The sequence below is a fragment of the Polyergus mexicanus genome, unplaced genomic scaffold (genome assembly GCF_030449975.1).
Source record: "Polyergus mexicanus isolate NDT 795.1 unplaced genomic scaffold, iyPolMexi1.0 SCAF_8, whole genome shotgun sequence".
Classification (NCBI taxonomy): Eukaryota; Metazoa; Arthropoda; class Insecta; order Hymenoptera; family Formicidae; genus Polyergus; species Polyergus mexicanus.
This window is the reverse complement of record NW_027223328.1, coordinates 872,386-896,654: the sequence shown is the minus strand read 5'-3', so window position 1 is coordinate 896,654 and position 24,269 is coordinate 872,386. Positions and strand designations below refer to the sequence as shown.

Genomic DNA, 24,269 nt, shown 5'->3' with positions numbered 1-24,269 from the left:
GATATATCCTACGGTAATGTCAAACACCGAGATAAATATGCTAGTGATTGTCGCTCTAAGGACCAACAGCGATGCAACGGCACGATTGGACATTATCAGATTATGAGAATACATAGATCGGAATAGTTTGGCAAAAGACGACACACAAATCATCCGATGCAAATATCAATCTTCTTACGGATTTCGCAAAAAAGCTATTTCTGTCACGAGCAATTTCTTGTTGCTATATCCAGAAATCGCAGAATATATTTTGCTACCGTAATGTATGCAAAATTAACGTATACTCATAAATATGTATATATGTATATGTAGCAAAATATGTGTGCAAAAAATTATCATAACATAAGTGTAAATATGGCAGTAAATTGTAGAATTAGTTTCTTAATTTTCGAAACAAAATTATTCGAGGTAAACGTAACATTATTTTAAAAAGTTACTTTTAATAATACCAATGTATGTAAAATAATATAAAATATGTAACTATGATATAAAAATTTTAAGTTTATTTTTCTTTCTTTAATGCAAGTTAACTTTATTTCTTATGTAATAATTATCGCGAAAGAAATTCTAGTATATATAAAATTCATCAAGAGTCAATCGAATTTATAAATCTTTTGTTTTATATAGCTTTCTTTTTTAAACAATAGAAACGAATCAAGTCGACATTTACGCCCGCAAAATTACAAGTATCCTCTGGTTAGGATCAGTTAGCTATAAATACTCGAGATATATTGTATAACTATACTTGCAGTATAATCAAATTCAAATTTAATTTCTATCATTTTAGGAAAAATATCTCAATCGAGAATTCATCGATAAGAGAATTTACGTAAAAAATGTATTAAAATAGTAAGAAAGAACAGTATTTTTTATTTATTTTTTTTTTTTTTCACAAATTTAGGGCGATATTCTTAATAGTAGAAATACATACATAAAGTACCTGTGTGTAAACAGGTATAAAACTTTGTCTGAAATATTACTGCGCTATTTTATGGTATAAGTTAAAAAGCTAGCTTTAAAGTCAACAGAGAAATAAATTATCCATTCTGCTCGTGCTAGCTCCCGGTTTTAAAATACAACGTACTTACCCTCATGTGCGGCTGAACCAATAATTCGTGAAGTTCTCGAAGATCAGCTCTATCGATATTTCGCACCGCCGAATGCTCTGCTTCTCGAAGGATCTCTTCGACATCCCGAGCGCGTTGAGCCGCATCCGTCTGCGGTGCTCGATACGGTGTTGGTACACGTGCTGAGATTCTGTCATAAAGCTGGAAACAAACATTTTCAATAATAGCATTTATGCAAATAATCGAGCGTATTATTATATTTAACAAAATGTATAATCAATCTCATAAATTTTTTTTTCTAAACCCATTAGATAAATATCTTTTTTCTTAGATAAAATGCTAAGAGAAATATATTATACTTTAGTAAACGCCAGTAAAATATTCAAACTGTGTAAGTATTCAAATTTTTCTGCAACATTAAATCTTTTCTTAACCTTGTTGACAATGATTTAAAAGAATATATTTTTATGCAAGTATGATTATTTCGTTTATAAATATAATATTAAAGAACACTGTATGATTATATTGACAAAGTTGAAAATTAAGAGAATTACGTTATTAAAAGTGAAATATTAAAGCTGAAAAAAAATAAAACAATTTATAACGATTAATGAAATGTGCTATTATACAGATGTGCTAACATCACTTGTTTAAAGTTTCGATCGGCTGAGCTTCTCAACAAAATTTACAATATTCTTCCTTATTCTGCTAGATCGAAATAATTTACTCACCAGGAGACCCGCGATTTCGAACAGGTCGCCGACTAGTTCGGCATCGCCGATGAACATTAACTGACAGAGATGCATCTCTATCTATTAGACAGCGCTGCAAGCCTCGCGGAGCATGGTCCGAACACGTGGCTCGTTCGGTCACGTGACACTTCACGAACCACCGAGGAATAAATTTATATTGACACGCGAGTTGTCGCGATTATGCGATCTTTCGAACGTGCGTGGCATGTTGTTTATCAAGACTTCGCGGCGGCCATCTTGCCAATCCGGAGGTAGCGCTTGCGTGCTTTTCTTTGAAAGGAGTGAAGGTCGTTCCCGCGGGATATCCCGCACGAGTGAATATTATCGTGGCAGCAGCGAAAGAGGCTTGTGAATGGGTGGCGCCACTTTCAGTGGAAGAGCTCAAGCTTTGCAGCGGCGGGATTCAGCCGCGCGAAAAGGAAGCTTTCGAGATGATTGCCGGATCTGGATTACGGCAGGATTGAAACAGGGGTGACATAATTCAAACATGGCGCGAATATTGCGCGGGAGGGGTTGGCGATCGTTACCCTTCGCCGTCGATAAAAAAATAGAACTATTTTACCATAGCACAAAGAACGTTCTCTGTACGTTACCTGCACTCGATGGCAGAAACTCTCTCTCTCTCTCTCACTGTTGATAAAAGAATAAATATACTGTCCGTAAAGAAATCGAACTTTAAAAAAGCGCTCGAATGTGATGACGTGAGTCCATCTATCTTATGGCATTGTATAGTGGGATTCTTTAGTAAGTTTCTCACACTACGAGTATGACGCTATCTTGTTAGTTTATATTTTATGGTGATTTGAATGAGATTGTATTTGGTGACGATCTTTTTAGATGTGGTGATTTTTTTTTTCTTGGTGGTGATTTTTCTCTCTCTTTGCAATGAAAATAAAGTAATTGTACAATCATGTACAATTAAGCAATTAACATAATATTAGTTCCAAGAGATAAATTTACGAAAAGTTTGAATACTAGAAAAGTTTGAATCTGAATTTTTTTGTTTAATGTTTAGCTCTTTTACTCTTTCAATTTTCCTGTTAGCGTAATCTGGTATTTTCTTGCGCGATTTTTTATTTAATTACAAGTTGTCATAAAAAAGAAAGATACCTCTAAAATTGCTCGAAACCGGTGATCATCGACTGCATTGAGAACTTCTGTCCGCAACAATCTATCACTTTCTTCAAGGATTTCAATGTCATCCAAGGAATCCACAATTTCGGCTACAGCTCCTGTACATAGAACAGTGTGAAATATTGATTTTACAAAATATTAATATGTTTGACGATTCGTGTTCTAATCACGACCTTTCATAGACAGATCTGTGATAGACAGAACATTGATAGTCCGCGCTTTATGTACATAGATAATCTAATACTCGTATGACATATCACGGAATGTACGGGGAAATCATGCAGTTTCCAAATTACACGATATTATCGATCTCATTGTTGAAATAGTAAATCCAAAGCACATGAATGAAGTATTGGCTCAGATCACGTTATCATTGTGTTGATTGTTACAAAAGAATCGCGAGCGATTAAGCAAAAAGTTAGAATGTAAATTATAAAAAGGCAGAATCCGATCTTAAAGAAATTTTAATCAAACAGAATCAATTTATTTCTCACATTTATCTCTAATATTTAACACGTGACTTATACATTTTTATAAAATCGTCTGTTTTATAAAGTAAAAATTTACCAAACAAATAAATTTTGCTTTAAGTTTTATCATATTTGTATATATTAGAGGCTTAATTTTAAGGTCGCTAGTTTTTAACGCACCTGTTGTCATCTCGTCATCGCCGACATCGGAAAAATTGTCACCATTAGCTTCTGAATATGGGGCATGCCATTTCGACGAAGAGATGGCTACTTTTACGGCATTGCTCAATTTTCGCCTTGCATTAAATTTCTTAAGCTCTTCTATAGTATCAGCTAAGTGTATACGAGCTGCACCCTTATCACGATCCTGAAAATTAGTATCCGTTCATTCGCTATCAAAAATACAACAAAGTTATTATTGACAAGCGAGATAGCGCTTTTGCTAAATTTATTTAATATATTCTGAAAATTATATTTCAAATTATAATCATCTATAAATAACAAAAAAGATTGTAGACAATTGTCGTTTGCAAAATCAGTTGCTTTTAAAATAAATAAATAAAAAAAAGTTAAAGAAAAAAAAACAGCGTTATCAACGCAACCGAATAATATACAATTTAAATATTTTTCCACGTACAATCGCGACACGCATTATTCTCGTATAACTAGAGAGAAGAAAGATCGATCATACTTGCTTCCACAAAGTCCTCGAGGGTTCGACGAACGTACAGCCGCGTAAAAAAGCTTTAAACAATGCACACAGAGCGCGAGGTATATACTTTACTACAGTTATTTTCATTAATCGTCGGTGCTTTGCTCCTGCTATAACGATCGATAGCCTAGTTGCACGTGTGTTGCATCGAAGAAGTACGGGGGTGACTCCGCGAGTGTTGTTACCTTAGGTCACTGGCTAACTGTTGCACCATACAGGTATAATCTCACACCATACCAATGTGCGCATGCGCACGCACATTCATCGGACATAACAACGGGGAATGAGGCCACGTGTACATATATATGCAATATATATTATATATATGGCGTAATTATAAAATAAAACCCGATGTACTATCATCGGCGATCAAACGGAAGCCGCTACATCGATTATCCCCATCAGGAGTTGCGCGGCATGACGTAGAATGCTGATCGTCATCGAACGCCCGCGCTCGAACGACTATTATACAGATCCCACACATTCACACGTATACGCATACACACAAGCCTTCCTCCTCTGTGCTTTATCATATCCGGCAAATAAGGGAATTGCGGAGATCCGTACGCCGATCGCTTCACTTACTCTAAGCCACTTGTGGTTGAGAACTTCCTGGATGGTGATCCTATGATTTACGTCGGTCGTGAGCATTCTCTGTATGAGGTCTTTCGCCGCCTCGCTGATGGGATCCCACAGCGGTGTCTCCATCTGCGAATTTAATTAAATCGGAATTACTTGGCGTGTATGCGAAGAATCCCGGGCAACCGAATGATGCGAGCGGTTCGAAATCACAAGGCGAGCGTTATTAAAATTTTTGAACCGCTCGTTTTTCATCCGGATTAGCAGTGAGAGCGTTGAGAGCGTTTCATACAACCATTACCTGTACCCGGCCGCGGCAGATCGCTTCCCGCAGCCTATCTCGAGATCCGACAAACGGAAGAGTACCAGTTAGCAGAACGTGGAGCAATACTCCGGCCGACCAGACATCACCGGGTTTCCCATATTGTCGCCGCTGAATAACTTCCGGCGCCATGAAGTGCGGACATCCGACACGACCTGCGCGACCAAGAGCATCGTGAGCAAAAAGAGATAAAATTGCCAAGATGCGACCAGCAAAATGGAAGCGAGGCGTGAGTGATTGCTCGGAAACTTCGCAGTCGATCGTTAACGTAAAACGGAATTGCGCTTGCGATAAGTACAAACAAATTTGTCAGTCAAATAAAACATTTGCGTTTGATTTTCTTTTTCATTTCGCAGCTAAAAGGACATATAAAACCAATAATCGGCAGCTTTCTCTCGTCCAAATTGATCGCTCGTCTCGTAGCGAGTAGATTCGAAAAGTATATGTTTTCGTTTATTTATTATCGTCGGATCGACTGGACGTATCAAGTGTAATTAATGATAAGGGACGAACGTGTCAGACGCAAAGGCTACTGCATTCCTCGAAAACAAATACACTTGTCACAAAAGTAGCCGATCTCTCGTAAGATATGAGCACAAACGTCGTTTGCGAACGATAACCAACGTGCTAACTTGCTTACTTTTTTCAACAATCTATATTTATTAAGAATCAGTAAATGACACAGAAAGCGGCACGAGAGGAAATGTAGGTCACTGCACGTTGGAAAGTGTACATGGGAAAAGATGAGATGATTAAGGCCGTAAAGCAAAGACGACATAATCGCGATCGCGAGTACATCGTTAAACGCTAGAAAAATTATCATCAAATTATCGCGTGTATAACTTTTTATATATAAAAAATATATTATAATAATACGGTACATAATTATACAAATAGTTGTCATACATAAAACGTGGTTTTCTTTCTCTGAAAAATAGTAAAATGTATAATAATAAGTATAGATAATAAACAACATGTAAAACATTAAAAATATCTCTGTACATTTCACATATGTTCAGCTGGATTATACACCCTATATGATCTATTCCTATGTATAGATATACATAACTATTCTATCTATAAAGTATACTCTCACCTATATTTCATCTAAATCTTTTTGTTGATATATGAAAAATACATATTGTGCTAATACGTATTTTATAAATATTTATATCTATTTATATATATATATATATATTTTTTTTTTAACAAATTCTATTCATTATAGAAACGAAAATATATTTTTATCACGTGTTTCTCCGTTTTGTAAGATATATAAGATAAATTAAGAAATATCAGAATATATTATTATAATCTATATTCCTTACTTTTATGATAATGATTTAATTTTTGAAACAATTGTGTAGTATAAAGAAATATAGAGAATAACTGAAATAATCATATATATAAATTTTTACAAAAAGTAACTAATTTTATATACAAAATAGTTTTGTTGTGTTTATTATGGCATTGTCACCGTCTTCTGTTGTTAACTCTTATATACATTTAATGAAGCAAATAATTTAAAATAAGATATATTATAGATGTATTATATATGCATTCAATATATAATAGATCCTGAAAAAAATATAGTTTTTTTATCCTTGTATATAACATAATACATAAAAAGATAAAACACATCACGCAGCATTTTTTGAATCAACAAACGATATAAATGATGCTGGAGTGCAAAGAAAACTGATGCAATTGATTATTTAAAGAGAACCGAATAAATGAAAATAATTTTAATACTATAGAAATAAAAACCTAAAATATATCTAATATCAAACTGTAACAGTGCCATAACAATGCCAAACTACATATACATTTAGAAATAAGTTTTCATGCTATTTTCACAGCAAGCATGCACAATATTATTTAATATCAGAATATAAATTCAATAATGAATTCAATAATATATTTTATGAAACTAATGAAAGATATAACTATTAATAAAAATATTTTAAAGTGTTTTTGCAGCTTTGCTGCAACCGCTTGTTGTCGCGTAATTTTAGTTACTCATTTTTTAATAAAAATAATGAGAGTCGTACAAATTAAAGCGACGAGTTAATAAAACGATATGCATTTTACCAAACAAGTATATTTTATATGTACAGAATGATGCACGAGAGTGGCCTGGAAAATTTCTGCTATATGCGGAAAAGTTTATTTTGAGTAAAACATACTAACATATAAATATACGCGCAATTTATTAAAACAAAATTGCGGAATTAAAAATATTAATTGCGCAAATGTTGTAATAATATACATAAAAATAGAAATTGAAATAATATTTTATTTTACTTGTCGAAAAAAATCCAAATTTCTTATATCAACAACTTGTTTCCATCAATATGCAATAGTTGATATAATTGTACAATTTATATCTCCCTTAGTCTCAATATAATACATTTCTCCCGAATTTGTTGCATGATTTATTACAATAACTATTATAGCAATATAATATCACTATAAATTTAATCTCCTCCCCCCCCCGCCCCTCCCCTCCTAGTTTTCAGCAAAAAGTAAGTTCAGTAACAAATCTATGATACCCCATTTTTCAATAAATAAATAAAATTTATGAATAAATTTTCGTAAAACAAATTTACTTACTTTAACATAATATTTATACAGAACATAATGTTTATGTAAAACATGTCAAAATTATCTCATGGTACTTTAGAAACAGATTATTTTTCTCTAATAAAAATATCAAAGCACTTACAAGTATTTGCAATTAATTTTTAAAAATATTTGAATTTTCAGTGAAAAATTAAACTTAAAAATTATATAATTGGCAGATATTTAATATTGAAAATAATATAAAAAAACTAAATTTTCGTCAATATTTGATTTCAAAATATTAGCTAATTTTTGAATACTCTGTATATATCTTTGTATATTTCTGAAAGTTTCCCGTTCCATTTATAAGTCAATCTATATAAGGAAAATTATAAGTTAAATTATCAAATTGTTATTATAGCTATGTCTCGTCTTTTTATTAAATAAAGTCCAGAATCAAATCATACTTAATATGATAAAATGTCACTGATTTGATGTTATCGAATTAATATTAATGTGTCACTGAGCTCTGTCTTTAATTAAAAGAACGAAGAAAGTTATATTTTTGTGCAACGTTGCGAATAAAGTATTTTGTTTCATTAGACACGTGATACGTAATAAATACGCGGTAACATTGCACACTTGTCACTCCAGATTATCGAGTTTCATGAAAAAAGAGATCGTTAGGACGATGCTATTCATAACATAAATTCTTCATTAAGAAATAGATGTGACACTTTTGTTACAATTTGCTCTTGTGTCACAATGATACAAAGAATGATTGCATAAAATATCTATTTAAAATCATGCAAAGTGTTATATATCGTAATGTTGCAGCGAAATTAATTATATTAGCAATTCCAAATATATTTCATAATAATTAAGATTTATAAATATCTAAATACCCCTGATTTGTTTTAATACGCGATGTATCTGTTCGATGAAAATGCTGTTTCGATTCCATCGCGTTTGTCTTTCTCGCTGTAAACACATTTCACAGACACTCGCAACAAAATAGTCTTGCCTCTCTCTGACGCGGCGACTAGTTTCGATTTGTCATTGATAAGTGATGAAAGACAAATACAAAGCGGCATACAAATAGACAGACACACATATAGATACACAGGCTAGTCTACCGCTACGAACAATAACGACATAGACAAGCCCAAAAATTATGCGGGCAATTAGTCCACGTAACCAGTTTCAAATAAAAGTGAACCGATTTGAAGGGTTTATTACGCAAAACCAAAATAATAATTAATATTGCAAATATAAAAGAATTAGAATTATATCGAAATTAAGACAACAGAATCTTTCGTTCAGAAACGATAACTGTTCATTATGTTGTAATGATAGATTTATAATTATAATATATATAATATTTATTGATTATATAATATTAATAAATATTTTATATCTTACAATTATACAGTATAAATCTTAATGCTGTAGCTCATCTATATAGAAAATCGTGTTATTTATTTACGTATATCATAAAAAATAAAATAAAAATAACTCGAATATTTACATTTTGTTGTCTCTATTGTTTTCATTGAAATATACTATTTCTTTTTTAAATTTTACATCCTTTTTTTTTTAGACGTATACATATGAATGTATATGTTATTTAAAATAATTGGGCCACTATATTTAAAATGTGTATTCATTGTGAATACAATCTAATAAATTCAAGTAACTTAATTTGAATGCATTATGGATAAATTAGCCACAAAGAAAATTTAATTTAAAAAATTTAGCAAATTTAATTATAGCGAATAATATGTCCGTGTTTATTTTTTACATTCTCAACATTTTATTTTCTCTTTCTTTTGAAAGAATACTAACTCGAAATTCAATACTAAAGATTAAATTAATCGAGATAACGATTTTTAATCTTCAGTAAATCCAGAGAAACCGGAAATGACGAAGGAATGAATCTTGAACAAACTATTTAAATATCATTTATTAAAAATCTGATAAGCTAAAAAAGCGACACTCGATATAAAGACGTAAAAGCTATTTTTCGTTTAGCGTTGATGAAATAAAATAATGAAACAACAAGTCTCGTAACGAACCCTTCAATTCTGTCAGGAATTTATCCGAATCCTACAACGATGAAGCAGAGCTTGTGTCATTCGCGTGTTATAAAATCAGACACGCGGACGACGGAAGGGGTGGAAATAGAGAAAAGAGGAGGGAGTCGCTTTGTCACTCGCTTCCTCTCGATGGCACAACGAATATCTGTCACTACGCGACCTGCACAACGATATCACAGGAATACGCTATCGCACGTAAGTCGAGTGTCTATACAGACACTAGACATTCTCAAACTAGCATAACCATACCACACGTGGGGGGGTAGAACGTCGACTATGCCTCAAATGAGAGTAACCCCAAAACGAGACTGATCGATCGTTCGATAATCACAGATTGCTACGCATTCGTGTGCATGCTTCGCGAAAATAAACTTGATATCATTTCCTGCTGAGATATACTACCGTTGTTTTGCCAGACTCGAACTTACCACGCGAATCTTGCCTTTCCTATATATACAGGATACTCCATATAAAATCATTACATCGCAAGTTTCAACGGTAGTAAAAAATGTTACGATTAAAAATAAAATCACATTTAGAAAATTTTTATGTACAACGTCCTTGATTTTTATCAAAACGCTTTTATTTATTACAATATTTCTCTTATCCCCATTCTTTTAAAATACGTTTAAGCAAAGCATGTTATATGGAACACCCTGTACATGTCTGGCCTTGTCGTTGATAGAAACTTTCAATAGTATTTTACGATCTCAGTTATATAAAAAGCCACTACATTCAAGGACGCGTAAAGAGAGATAAGTTCCTTTTAAGAAGCTACGGTACTTTCTCGTTTCTACCCCCAGTTGTGGTAAATCATAAGTTATGTAGATGCGTCAGGCATATGGATACCGATATTGTCCTCCGTGTCGCTCACTAGCGAATCCTCGGCGTCGGTCAGGTCCTCAAAAGGAAAATTGCAGCTCGGGGAGATCAGGCCTATCGAAAGAACACAGAGAGAAAGGAGAAGGATTGTTATCGTCACGATAATTTCGCGCCATGCGCCATTTATTTTCACGGACGATAAAATGCTCTTTTATCGTCAACGCCGTTATCCGTAGAGGAAGACAGACCCGTTGGGTGGTTTGTTGCTTTTATCAAAGAATCGAATTCGAGTAGATCAAAATGCGAGGGATCGACCGGCTCACTTATCGATTGACTCTCGACTCGATTCTCTAGCGGTATGTATGCGTCTATTGGTATGTAAGATGTTGAGCTTGTGGCTTGTACCTCCGCGATGAATCTGTATGAGTTTATTTGTATCGTACAGTATATATATGTATATCGGATCGAATAATCTCCATATAATCCTGTTAATATACAAAGTTTGTTGGAATTACCTTGTTTTAATTTGTAAAACGAGGAATAAATTTTTTCTTACAACATTTTATCAGTTAATCGCCCGCATTTCCACAGAAATCAGATTATCCTAATATAGAAAAATATATGCTACAAAATGACTTCTTAATAATAATCCTTAAGAATGGGGCTGTAATATTGATATCGATACATACATAATTACTGTTCTTCAGCGTAAATCGATTATTACTAATAATGAGAGATAATAGATACGAAATTATAATTAATCTTGCTTATATGTATTGTTAAAGAATCATTTCTAAGCCAATTTCTGATACCTAATAAATATTGCATATAGTCCGCGAGAACGACATTCTTTAATAAATTTAAAAATATACATCCGAGGAAATGTATATATATGTAAATATTAATATATTAACTAAATCGTATATATATATATATATATATATATATATATATATATGTTAATGAATTAGCCAAAAAGTGAAACGCGTAAAGCGAGCAAGCAAGCAGTGGCAGCTTCTAGAATATAGTGATGTAGTAGTGATACATAAGTACAGGAATGAGATTAATATGTGTAGCATAATACAATATTTGTGGATAAATGTGTATGTGTGATATATATATATATGGCGTGAGGTGACAAGGCTCCTGCGGAAGTAATAATTAAAGGTTAGATCAGGCTTACCCTCGCTGTCGGCCTTCAAGTAGAGCTGCCCCTTTGGGCTCAGACACTGCCGATACTCGGTCGTGTAACATGCTGTATTCATTCAAATGAAATTTCAAGTTATCAGTGTGTAATCAGACGAAGCGCTTTCCTCGCGCTGTTACTGCCTAATTCAATCCGCGAGAAAACATTTAATTGACACGCACTTTTTTTATCATTCTCTGAGAAAAGAATGTCAAGCATGAATTTAACTAATCACGTATACAAAAAGTTATTATCTTCCCGAGAAATAAACATTAAAAGACACATCGCACGGCAATCTAATCGCGCTTACCGGAAACTCTATCTATCTAAAAGCGATTTGTAATTCCGACAGCGAAAAGCTGACTGGTTTGCGAAATTCATATGTAAAAAATTGCACGTTCCAATTTACGATTTTCCGATGTCTGGCCTATATTTAGAACGCCGTCAATCTATCCTTAGAATGTTAAATTACTTTCGAACTGAAGAAACCAGAGGTGATAGTTGAAGGTAAAAGAGATTTATATTTAACTGACAATAAGTATAATAGCGTAATGTCTTAGGGGAATTGGATTATAGTAATTTAACTATAGCGGATAAAAAAATTCTTATCATACTTTTAGATTTTATTATTAATTGACGGAAACTTTCTATTTTTATCGTAAAAAAATGTATATATTTAGAATCATTAAATTCGCAATTATTATCATATTTTTTTCATGGCAACACACACACATCTGAATGTAATTTAAAAGTTTACTTTATACGAGTGAAAACGTCATCGTCAATCCTATCATTATGTGTACTATTACTCATTCATTCATTTTATATTATTTTACAATAAATATATAACTTTTTGATAACGGTTGTTACACGTATTTTTATCTCTCATTTTACTCTCCATTAAATATTAATCATATAAAACAAATAAAATGAAAATAGAAGTTTTATTTAGTGAAAGGCCTCTCGAGACCGATAACGTGCGTTCTATCAACAGCTCTTAACGGCGATGGGGTTTAACGCGATGTTATCGTCGTTCTAAGATCAATAATTACCAATATTAAAATACAAAAGACCTAATTATATGGAATAGAAAAAGAAATTTGCTTTAGAACTAAAGACGCTTTAATATCGCATGGCTATATAAGGAAGATAAATCTCTTGAAAATGCATAATAATAATGTGATTGCGCGCTGTTCACGCAAAGAAAATTTAAAATTAGTCCAAGATAGCAATCTATGAAACATTATCTACGAGATATCGCTAATAATAAGAGCATCTACTTATTATGGGACCATGCGATATTGAGGTAGTGAAAGATTATAAAAAAAAAAATGCATAGACATCAATCGATTGCGGCTGATCAAAAAAGAGAGCGTCACGATTGTCATAGGGAAGAAATCCGATAAAAGCCGTTGCATTCTGCACATCGAACATCGAGAAATTTTTTGAATGTGATTTGCCAATCATCGACCAAGCCAGCCAATAATCGCAGAGTAGGGCATTCAAAAAAAAAAAAAAAAAAAAAAAAAACTATATAAAAACAACGAGAGTCTTTGAAGTGACGTTTGATGGGAACATTGTATCGTCGTTAAAAAAAAGGGAAAAGAAAAAAAAACAGAAATTTGAATTACAAATTCTGAAGAGGCAATATTCAATGCGCTTTTGATAGAATTTTTTGTCCTCATTTCTTAAAATTATTAGCGTTCTAGGAGGGTTATCATATTCCCATCGATAGTGATAATATGTAGGAAAAAACTTTCTCAGGAGACACAAGCGGCATAATTTATTCCGCGAGAACTTAATCACCTTTATCTACAGACGCGTCAGCATACACTCTCGGCAATAATATCCGTATCCCTAAAGACGTACTCAATCGCTCTTTGTCACTGAATATTTTATACTTTCCTCCTTTTAGTATTATATGCAAAAAGGAAAGCGTGCAACTAAACGACATTCATTGAACTAGTTGTCACAATGAATCTAACTAAATATCAACAAATTAAGAGAGAGAGAGAGAGAGAGAGAGAGAGAAAGTGTAATTAAAGTTAAAATTGATATATAATCTAATAAAAATATATAATAAATATGTCTTTGGTACGTATTACCAGCAAATAGCTTTCTAAATAGACATATGCGCATTGAATAATACCTTTCAAATGCAGTTAGATTAAAAGCGTGTGTATATAAGTATATTTAAAAATATGTATTATTAGCATTATCTTATTTAACATAAAAATAATGTCGGCATAGGTTCAACTTGACATTTATTTTGTATTTTCTTTTTTGCATTGTTCGTAATAATATGGCTGTTGTTCTATTTTCGCGCCTCCTAGCGCCGACTCCACTTAAAAATATTATAAAAAATTTATTAATCTTATGGTAATGCTATCGCGCTAAAAGCAGCACGACATCAGCTCTTGTAAACTATACCACAGAATAGAAGAGGACGCGAAGTGGTTCAAGAATTTGCATAGCCTTTTGAATAAACTCTCTCTCTTTTACGCTTTGACAATTATATATTCTACTTCAGAGTTCAAGTAATGTTTTCGTTACCACGTTTCAATCGATAAAATATTATTTATATACCGATGAAGTATTTCAAACAAATCGACAGATTATTTTAAATAAATAAGCATAGAATCAACTGTACTTAGTTTTATAAAAATGTATGCTAGACTTTTCTTACAATTAATAGCAATAATAATATTTCTTATATTATATTTTAATTAATAAGCAAATTTTTATTTCTCTCTCTCTTTCGCACTCTCTCTCTCTCTCTTTCTCTCTCTCCCTTTCTCCCCCCTCTCTCTCGCTCAGTATATCAAATATTCACATTTTTAAAACATTCGTTGAAATTTATTCAATAAAAGAAACAGATCTGACATATGCCTAAAAATAGAAGAGAAATGAGATCTATAGCCTCAAGAACTTTTCCAATCCGATTAAAGTGTAATAACTAATGTACAGATAGAAAAAAATAAAGATTAAAAGAAGATAAAAAAATTTATATTAATTTTTAAATTTATAATATTAGAAGTTTATAAGAAGTTTCTTTTTATCTTTTCTTTTTATCAAAATTGTGCTATAATATTGTAGTTTCTTGTTCACATGTCCTACGTAAATATCAAATTATAATTTTTTCGCAATTAATTTCCAGCATTAAAATTTTATTTTTACGATTAAATTTTCTAATTTTTTTGAAACTTTCAACTTCACTAAATTTTATAAATGTATACATATATACTTGTAAGTTTATATATATATATATACATTTAATAATTATTGAGTCTACGCCACTCAATTTAGCCGTATAGAGTTATTTTTATAATAATGATTGTGCATAGAACTGAGTTGGAAGAATATTGTTAATAATAGCGAGGTCGAGACCATCTCAGAGCTGACGTTGTGCGGCATTCTCTAAGTGAATCTCTATGTCACGTAAAATGCCACTTAAAATAGATCGCGACAAAAAAAAGGTAAATGAATTAGAAGAAGGTATGAACGTACCAACGCCATTGGATTGCGAGGTCGGGAGTTGCACAGCGACACCGAAGCCGCGCAGCTTCACCGGGGCGGAATTTTCCTTGCCAGCTAGAAGGGCGCACTGCGGCTTCAGGTCACGATGAATAATGTCGTTCTCGTGGCAGTAACGCAACGCTTCAAGGATCTGTCGCATGTAGTGACTGTAAAAAGAAGTGCAGTTTTCTTAGGTTCCGGCTTACATCGGCACATCAAGAGAGTATGTCCTCACAATCGAGAACAGTAGCGAAAGCAGTACGAAATACAAGCATTTTCGAGACACAAGAAGCGAGTTTTTTATCAAGAATTTAAGTAGAGTGATTAAAGTTCGCCTCGTTACGTCGTGTAATGATTCAATAACACAAAATCCTTGAATCTTTTAACGATTCTATCTCAAAGGAAAATTTAAAAAATAATGAACATTAATAAGACAAATAATATAAATCCAAAAATGTAATTCATAATAGAAAAAAATGAAATAATAAAAATTTATTAACAATTCCATTTAATTATCCGTGTATATCTCCAAATTATTAAATAAAATAACTCTATGGTTATATATATATATATATATATATATATATATATATATATATGTATAACAGATTCTTTATAATTTAGCCATTTCACAAAAAATCTACGTTTTTTATGAAATGCTGATTTTTCTATTTTCTATAAAAATTCGGTGTTTTATAGAGAACCTAAGCCTTTTTATATTATATGCGTGCATGTGTGTGTCGAATCATTATTTCAAAATGTTAACATGATCTCTGATGTCTCTTTTTGTTAGCAAATATATTTAGAAAAAATAGTTTCCATGCACATGTGTACATAGTATGAAACTCTTGCCAGCTGACTCTTGACATTTTTATGTATTTTTTATAATATACAAAAAAGAAATGCAGTCTTTAATAAAAACAAGATATCGATGATACAATATATATAGTTAGGCGATGATAAAAATATTAAAAATATACCGTATAAACAAGAATAATACAGTTCTTTTAGTATATTCGTCATGCTTTTATTGTATCAATCAAAGTAGACTTTGATACGATCTTTCAAGCATTTTGTATGCTACGTATATTGAATATATAATATTCGTACATTTGGCATATGATATTAGCGACGAAATATCGTTGATATTGAGGAATAGATTATAAGATACGAGAACATGTTTCAAAAAGAGTTAAAAATTTTAAATAATTTTTTATGTTTGATTCTGGAAAATACACATCTATTCTTAGTTTGAATATATTTTTATACTCTGAATACATCCTAAATTTACTTTTATAATAAGATAATGAGAATATAGAATCTATTTTTATATTCAAACATTATTTTTTGGATTATACTATTTTGAACACATTAGTTAGTAATTCTTTTCTTCATAGCATGAATGATATAACACCGTATTTATGACAAGTTTTAATAGGATCCTTCCGAGGTGAAGACTAGTACTAGTTCAAGCGTGACATAAATGATTATAGCAAACCTAATGGATCGCAGTCAAGGATTTATCGAGACGGGGATTTATTACGCGCTAGGGAGACTTTGTCGAGAGAGAATCTGGGTTTGCATTATATCAAGGTATAACATACAGACGATAATCATGTTTCACTACAAGCTTCAAGCAACTCAAAGAGATAGGGCAATTAATTTATCAAATTTCTCTCGCCTAGATGCAAAATTCGTAAATAGATTAAATCTTTTAATATAACCACATATATATAAAGCAAAAAACCTAAAAAGAATGGTTTATTAAGAATAATATTGTAACCCTATGGTAATTTATATATGTATAAACTTTCTTACATAATTTTTTAAATTATGTTTTAAGAAAACGTAATAAATTATAAAAAATATATAATTAAAATTTATCGCAGTGCTGTTTAAGACCAGATCTGTTTTTGTGTGGAACGTATTACGTCCAAAGTAAACGATGCTAGTCTTATTGTTAGTCAATATCTGCAAATCTTAGTCAATGCAGTGGATTCACGATTTGCGATGTGCTCGATTGTGTGTGTATGTATGTGTGTGTGTGTGTGTGTGTGTGTGTGTGTGTGCGGATGATGATAGATATAATGAATTTTCTTACCTTGCAACCGCCTCGCTGTATACGAATCCAGCAGTTGCGCGTCTCACCACCTCGAAGCATAAATCAGAGCCATCCATACTGAAAAAGAGCCGGGATATTAATTAAAACAGGAACAATAAATGCGCGATATAATAAAAAGATCTTTAAATTATGTATTTTTCTTCTTTTCCTAACTCTTTTATTATTTATTAATTATATATTATATTGATAATTTAATTAATGCTTATCTATTTGTATCAGATATGATCAAATTTAAACACAAAATTGATAGAATATATACACTTTTAATTTCTGAAACGTTATCAAAAAATAATATATATTATATATATATATATATAATCATATATTACAATCATATATTAACAATAGCAAAATATTGATTATTATAATTTTTTACAACAAAAGAAAATCGTCTCATTGAACTAAAGAAAGTAATGAAGTGCAATTGAATGTCATATTATTTAAATAGTATCGTTAAAAACGCCTTGAGCAACGAGTCTATTAAAAACCGTAGCTATATCTTATCCAATAGCGTAGATTATTCCAAGAGTACCTCGGATATGTGTATCCAATTATAGTAAACTATAGTGGAACGTTATAACAGATTGCAAACAACTAAATGGAAAACGTGCCTCTCCCGAATAAAGATAGAGCCAAGGAAATGTCATGTATTTATTTTGCCGAGTCTTTTATTTTCGACGATGGCATAATGCTTTTCCATCTCGTATGCCGAGAGCCTAACGTTCAACCAGCCTGAAAGTATAATTATGCCAAGAAGACGAGATAGAGTAGACTTGATATATAAAGAACGAGAATTAATGCCTTTTGTTTAAAGTCATTAAAAAAAAAAGAATAAAAAAACTAGCGATAAGTTCACGATTAAAGAGCATACAATTAAAATATTTTATGTTACTATTTTTTACAGCTCTAATCTTATAAGGCTTATAAAATTGTTTTCTTATCCTGGCTTAAATAAAGTAAATAGATAAAAATGATAATAAATAGATATATATATATATAAATATATGTTTGTCATCCATATATTATATATTATATTAAAGTGCTCTCTAAGTAATGAAATGTGATTACCAAAATTGTAAAATATGTTCGCATACTTACTATTCGAATACCATGTATAACATGCCCTCAGAACTATAAGTTTCTAGTAGTTCCACGATATGTGGATGTTTCAGCATATGGCATATTGTAGCTTCTCGTTTTAAATCTAAAACATGTAAAATATGGATGTAACGTAGCAGATTTTAACACATAAATCATTGCATGAATTGTAATCGCTGAGTAACCGTTAGTAAAATCTTACAAATATTTAAAAATGAAACGCTAAGGAAATATATAAAAAGTTATTAACATATGACATAATTACGAGGCAAATATAATTTATTTGCAGAGTAAATATTTTGTAGCTAATATCTCAAATTCCATTATTATAGTATATAATATCATTATATATAATATTATTGTATAATAATATAATATTATTTATGAAATAGGAAATTAATATTATTATTGATTACAAAAATACATAAATTCACAAAAACTTCATTAAAAATTAAAGATAAAAGCAATTGAAGAAAAAAAAACACTGTATACATTAAAATATTGTCAAAAAGAAAAGGAATTATTTTAAGCCGATTTTAGTTGAACGAAACTCGTATCTGGATTCAAATACCATGTCTCGATCGGATATAAAAACTTCGTTTCGCATATCGTTTTTACTAGAGTCAATTTAGATGCCGTATCTGCATTGAACTGAATAGAATCTGCAGTCTCAAGCAAAGCTACGAAAGTTTGCTGCAATAACGAAAGCTGTTGTATTTTTCAACACGCTTTGTACTAAATCGGAATATTATAGAAAGAAACTAATCACGATAACTTTAAACAAAGACTTATAACATTTAACATTATCCTTGTACGATCCCAAAAATTTCATATGGCATTTCGGAAAAATATCTATTTTCTTATTAATACTATGCAATTGTAAAAAATATTTCCGATATGTGCGTGTTAAGACTATCTTTCTGAAAAGTGTTTCAAAATCAGCTTTCTTTACTGTCACAATCTCGACTGTTGTATATTTACTAATTGCTCATGTATGCTAATGCATATTGTATGATAAAAATTAAATATATCTGTTTCATTTTCAGAGAAATGTGTTTGATTAGAAAAAATCGATTTTGAAACAATGGTCCTCGTATATCGTCTAGACCTGTTAGTTAGTATATTGGGTTAAATCTCCGAAAAATGTGCAGGTCCGCCTTTCCAATCGCACAATGGCTCTCGCATCGTTTCATGACTCGAACCTACGTTTAGTCGATCGCACAGCATTGGAGAAACGCGTATTGTCAGATACGCGGATAAGGGAGTGTAGATCTTGTTTCGAACATTCGGTGGAAATTAATGGTAAGGTATTTGCGAGGAAATGGTAGAAACTGTTTCTTTCTCATTTCGATAAACTGGTGGATGTAAAATAGTCCAAAATATAAAATATAAATTTCTTTTATGCATCTGATTGAGTAATAAGGAATTAAAATAATCCTTCAAAGTTACATCAACATAGCTCTCTATTTAATAAAGCTATTTAATTAGTCAAATATTGCAAAAATCATAAAATATATGAAAACGAAGACATGATATTAAAATCATTTCATAATTACTCAACAGATTTTTCAAGACAACTGTGAAAAATATATAAATTTAATCAATAAATTGTGAAGAATATGGATCGCAAAATATTCTGCTAATACTACAAAGATATATGTGTTTAATACAATTTTTTTATCTTACAGTTTTGAAGAGATTCGATCAAAGATCAGAAACATTTTTGTATATGTTCGAAACTCGAAATCGGAGAAAGACAGATTCAGATAGTTCCTTGTTCGGTGTGTCCCCCTCGCGTACTATTAATTATACGTACTCACCTGCAGTGCTGAGCCCAGGGCTAGAAGTGAACTTCGCTACATCGACGATTTTTACAGCGAAAATCTGTCCGGTATGACGATGAATGCACTTCCGAACGACGCTGAATGGTCCCCTGCAACAATGCAGACGAGACGTCAACACTAATAATTACTCTCACGGAAGTCATTCGAATAGAAATTACGCGCGTTTGTCAGGACGACTCACAGATTAAATAGAAGACATCGGATCAATAAACACAAATAATTAGACATCGCATAATATTTAATATTTAACAAAAAAGAGAAATAAATTTTATATATTGGAAAGTCGAAAGTTTTTTAAAATTTCTTTTTTATGTAAATATTTATCGTGTAAAAAAGCATTGCATCGAAAACATATTTTCTTACATAATTTATATTTTAATTAATATCTATTCTTCTTTTAGGAGCGCGTTTATATTTATAAGATTCAACTCCAATGTCTACCATGAATAAAATATAAAGATTATATATTATATATTTTAATATATTAACAAATAAAATCCCTGAAGTTCATAAAGACGTGAAATGTTGAAGTTCCGGTGTTAAAGGATTAATATCTTGAGATTTCTTTGACATCACTTTATAGACCAAGGTCACGTCCTTCCGGTGACCTAACGCCATTTTTAAATGTCGCGTGCGCTGTGACTCTCCATTTTTCCTACGCATGCATATATTAATTTTGATGTACTACCTTTGCATCCATACTATGCATCTAAATGTAAATTTTACAAAAGTTTTTACATTAAATATAAGAAAATAATATGTAGAAAAAGGAAATGTCAATATAGATCATAGTTCGTTGAATTTGAAACTTCTTCAATTAGAAATAGAAAAAAAAAATATTTTTAAAAACAATTTTAAGTCATTCGAATGTGATTTAGTATAAAAATAATATTTCTGACATAGAAATTTTGATGAAAATTTCTTGCTAAATAAAAAATATTTTTAATTTCAAAATATTCATTCATCATTTATGTACCCGAAATGAGCAATATTATATCTAACAATGTAATTATTTCTTAAATCTTAAAAAAGCATCAACAGCAGTACTATTAAGGAAAGCTAATATATAATTATATCTCTGCATAAATTAATGTTAGTTTTGCATAAGATTAATCAATTTATTTTGCTCTCCGAAGACTTTATATAGATAAACATTGAGATAAACAGATAAATATTGAGATATATTGACCAATATTTTTAAATAAAATGTTTAATATCGATTTTATCTTAAGATTTAAGAATTGAAGGAACAAAATATATGCACGCATTCTCGTATTTATATTTAGAATAATTGTTAATTTTCACATATATACGAACAATTCAATTTCTAAATATCGACATTACAAATGTAAATGATATAGGAGAAGGAAGGGCTATCTGTCTATTTATCTCTCTGTTTTCTATACGAGATAGATAGTCTGTGAAACGAGCAGCTCCTGTGAATGTGCGTCATGTATAGGAACATGAATAGGTCATACGATCGGACCTATACTTAGGAGTTAAACTCGATAATGGTTTCGATTATGCTTCGAATGATAACCACGCATGCATTCATGAAATTCGTGAAAACCCACAATGTCATATGTATAGCATCGGTGAACATGTGTGCCTACGGTTCGTACAATGACAATACATCATCATATCTCTACGGATTATTATAAATATAAAATAAATTATACACATAGTCTTATTTATATTATATCTCTATAATATAAGAACGTTTGTGTGATTTATTTATTTTTATTTTTATTAGAAATCTCTCTCTTTTTATATTTTCTATATTATTTATTTCGACATTTAAAAGACTAATTTTATCCTCTATTTAATCGATATACATGTGTGTGAACGCATATTTAAAAATATATAATAAAGATCTATTAAACTATTTAAAGATAGCCAAATTTCTTAAATAATAAAATTTTGAAAGGTTTTTACCTCAAAAAAAAAAAAAAAAAAAATTATCCTTGAATTAAAATTAAATATTATTTATTACATTAAGTTATATTAGTGATAATTATTAATGACTTTTCTTTACAAAAAATTAATATTATTAACAATATTTTTAATACTTCCTTCTTTTTAATATTTCTAATTTTAATTCATAATAACGTTTCATAATCATGATTATAATGACGGTTGTATTTAATATTATTATATATATCGTAATAATTATTCAAAATATTAATTATTAATAACGAATATTAATTATTATTTTCTTATGAAAATTATAGTCATATACTTATATTTTGCATTCACTGCGCTTTATATATTTCTCGATACAATTCTAAATTAATAAAATGAATGCAATTCAGTCTTTTAAAGTATCCTTATATACAATAAATTTTTTGCTGTAACAAAATACAGATACGCATATACCTAAGCCATTATGGTATATCCACGAACGAGTTAGTATACATCTAACCTCCGTTTTTCGTTGTTAAAAGCTCTCTTACAAGACGGCTCTTGAGTGCCTTAAGATCTTTATAAATCGATTGACAGAGTAATCCGCCTTTTATGAGAAGTTATTGACATCTCGTCACTTTCGAAAGGGCCAAACATTATCGCGACCTACATTCGAAACCGATTTTTCTCTTGAAAAAGAATATTCTCCTAACACTTTTTGATTTTTTTTTTAATTAGACGTATGCTGTATATATTCTATCTTCTTTTTGCAACATCCTACATGTAATAAAAATGCAAATAAAATTGACCTATCAATTGATAATATTTTACGTTAAGTATCACATTTTATTTCTATATAACTATATACTGCACATAAATAGTATTGATTTCTTTTCTTTCATTAAAGCTTGCATTGGTAAAGCTATTAGTGAACAAGTTCTCACATTATCAAATGGCACTCTATTTAACCTTTTCGTTGTAAATTAGATCTCGAATTTGTCGCAATTGAACTTTGCCCTCCCCAATTGGGGATAAAAGTTACGTTGAAGGCGTTTAGAGTGGTTTATAGATGTGTAAGCGCCCAAGTTCTCATACATAATTTTGATTTTCAAAGCGGCAATTAGTTGTTTGAAATTTTAGTAAATGATAGTATATCGCTTACATCGAAATTATAACTAAATTACACATAGTACATAATTGATTAGATGCTGATTGAAATCGCTGACTTATCATCTAATTTATAGTTTATTAACAATTGGAAAAGATTGTTTCCCGTAGGATTAAATTAAGTTTAATAAATAATATTCACACACGGATAACACACGGATGTGTGCTCGCGAGATATTTAAAGATTTGTTTAACTTGCCGAAATATCGTATTTTACTATATCGACAACTCTTATCAGATTATTCATTCGCTTTCATACTATGCACGTATAAAATGGATCGCATATGAAATGGATAACCGAAATACAGTGCACAAATGGCAATTATTCTTTTGTCTCCCTTGTCGGTTCTGTTTAACTAAAACCGCGCCATAGCACTGATATTACATTCTCTCTTTTATGCATTGTCGTTATAAATTGCTCATTATTTGGAGTTAGACTAAAAGTTTGTTATAATGAGACTTACTATCAATTCCATCAATTTTTCATCGGATAATGTTTGTTAAATTTATGATACATAGTTGTTCTTAAAAGATTGAAATTTTAATTTAAAATTATAAAAAATACTTTATATTTAATTTAGTAATATATTGATGTATTATATTAATATGTATTTAACGTATCATGTATCTTATTATGTCGATATACACATACGCATGCGTATTAATTAATCAGATATTCAAATTAATCTAATCAGGTATTTTCCTGACTCAGGAAAATTTAATATATCCCCGCGATATAATAACTGCAAAAGAGTGAAATTTACATATATAAATTTGCATAAAATACCAAAATTCAAAAGTAAATCGATAAATCGTAAATCGTTTATGGCATCAATGGCAACTTCAAAATCAATAGCAAAATATATTTATGTTTGCACCTTCCTATTAACGTCGGTATCGAATAATTTAATTGATTGT

General features: G+C 30.8%; 1 protein-coding gene across 12 annotated transcripts in view; it reads right to left on the bottom strand.

Annotated features, from left to right (window-relative positions):
* Window positions 1-24,269, bottom strand: part of Cask (peripheral plasma membrane protein CASK) — a 168,264-nt gene that overhangs the window by 134,452 nt on the left and 9,543 nt on the right. For 8 of the 12 annotated variants that reach the window (XM_070300667.1, XM_070300664.1, XM_070300670.1 and 5 more), the window contains exons 2-11: window positions 20,259-20,371; window positions 18,439-18,544; window positions 17,320-17,397; window positions 15,210-15,385; window positions 11,700-11,771; window positions 5,010-5,191; window positions 4,721-4,843; window positions 3,604-3,790; window positions 2,930-3,051; window positions 1,089-1,268 (exon numbers count right to left, since the gene is read on the bottom strand). In XM_070300667.1, the coding sequence (XP_070156768.1) occupies window positions 1,089-1,268; window positions 2,930-3,051; window positions 3,604-3,790; window positions 4,721-4,843; window positions 5,010-5,191; window positions 11,700-11,771; window positions 15,210-15,385; window positions 17,320-17,397; window positions 18,439-18,544; window positions 20,259-20,371 (1,339 nt within the window). The remainder of the gene's footprint in view (window positions 1-1,088; window positions 1,269-2,929; window positions 3,052-3,603; window positions 3,791-4,720; window positions 4,844-5,009; window positions 5,192-11,699; window positions 11,772-15,209; window positions 15,386-17,319; window positions 17,398-18,438; window positions 18,545-20,258; window positions 20,372-24,269) is intronic. The other 4 variants (XM_070300669.1, XM_070300665.1, XM_070300668.1 and 1 more) reach the window with 3 other exon arrangements.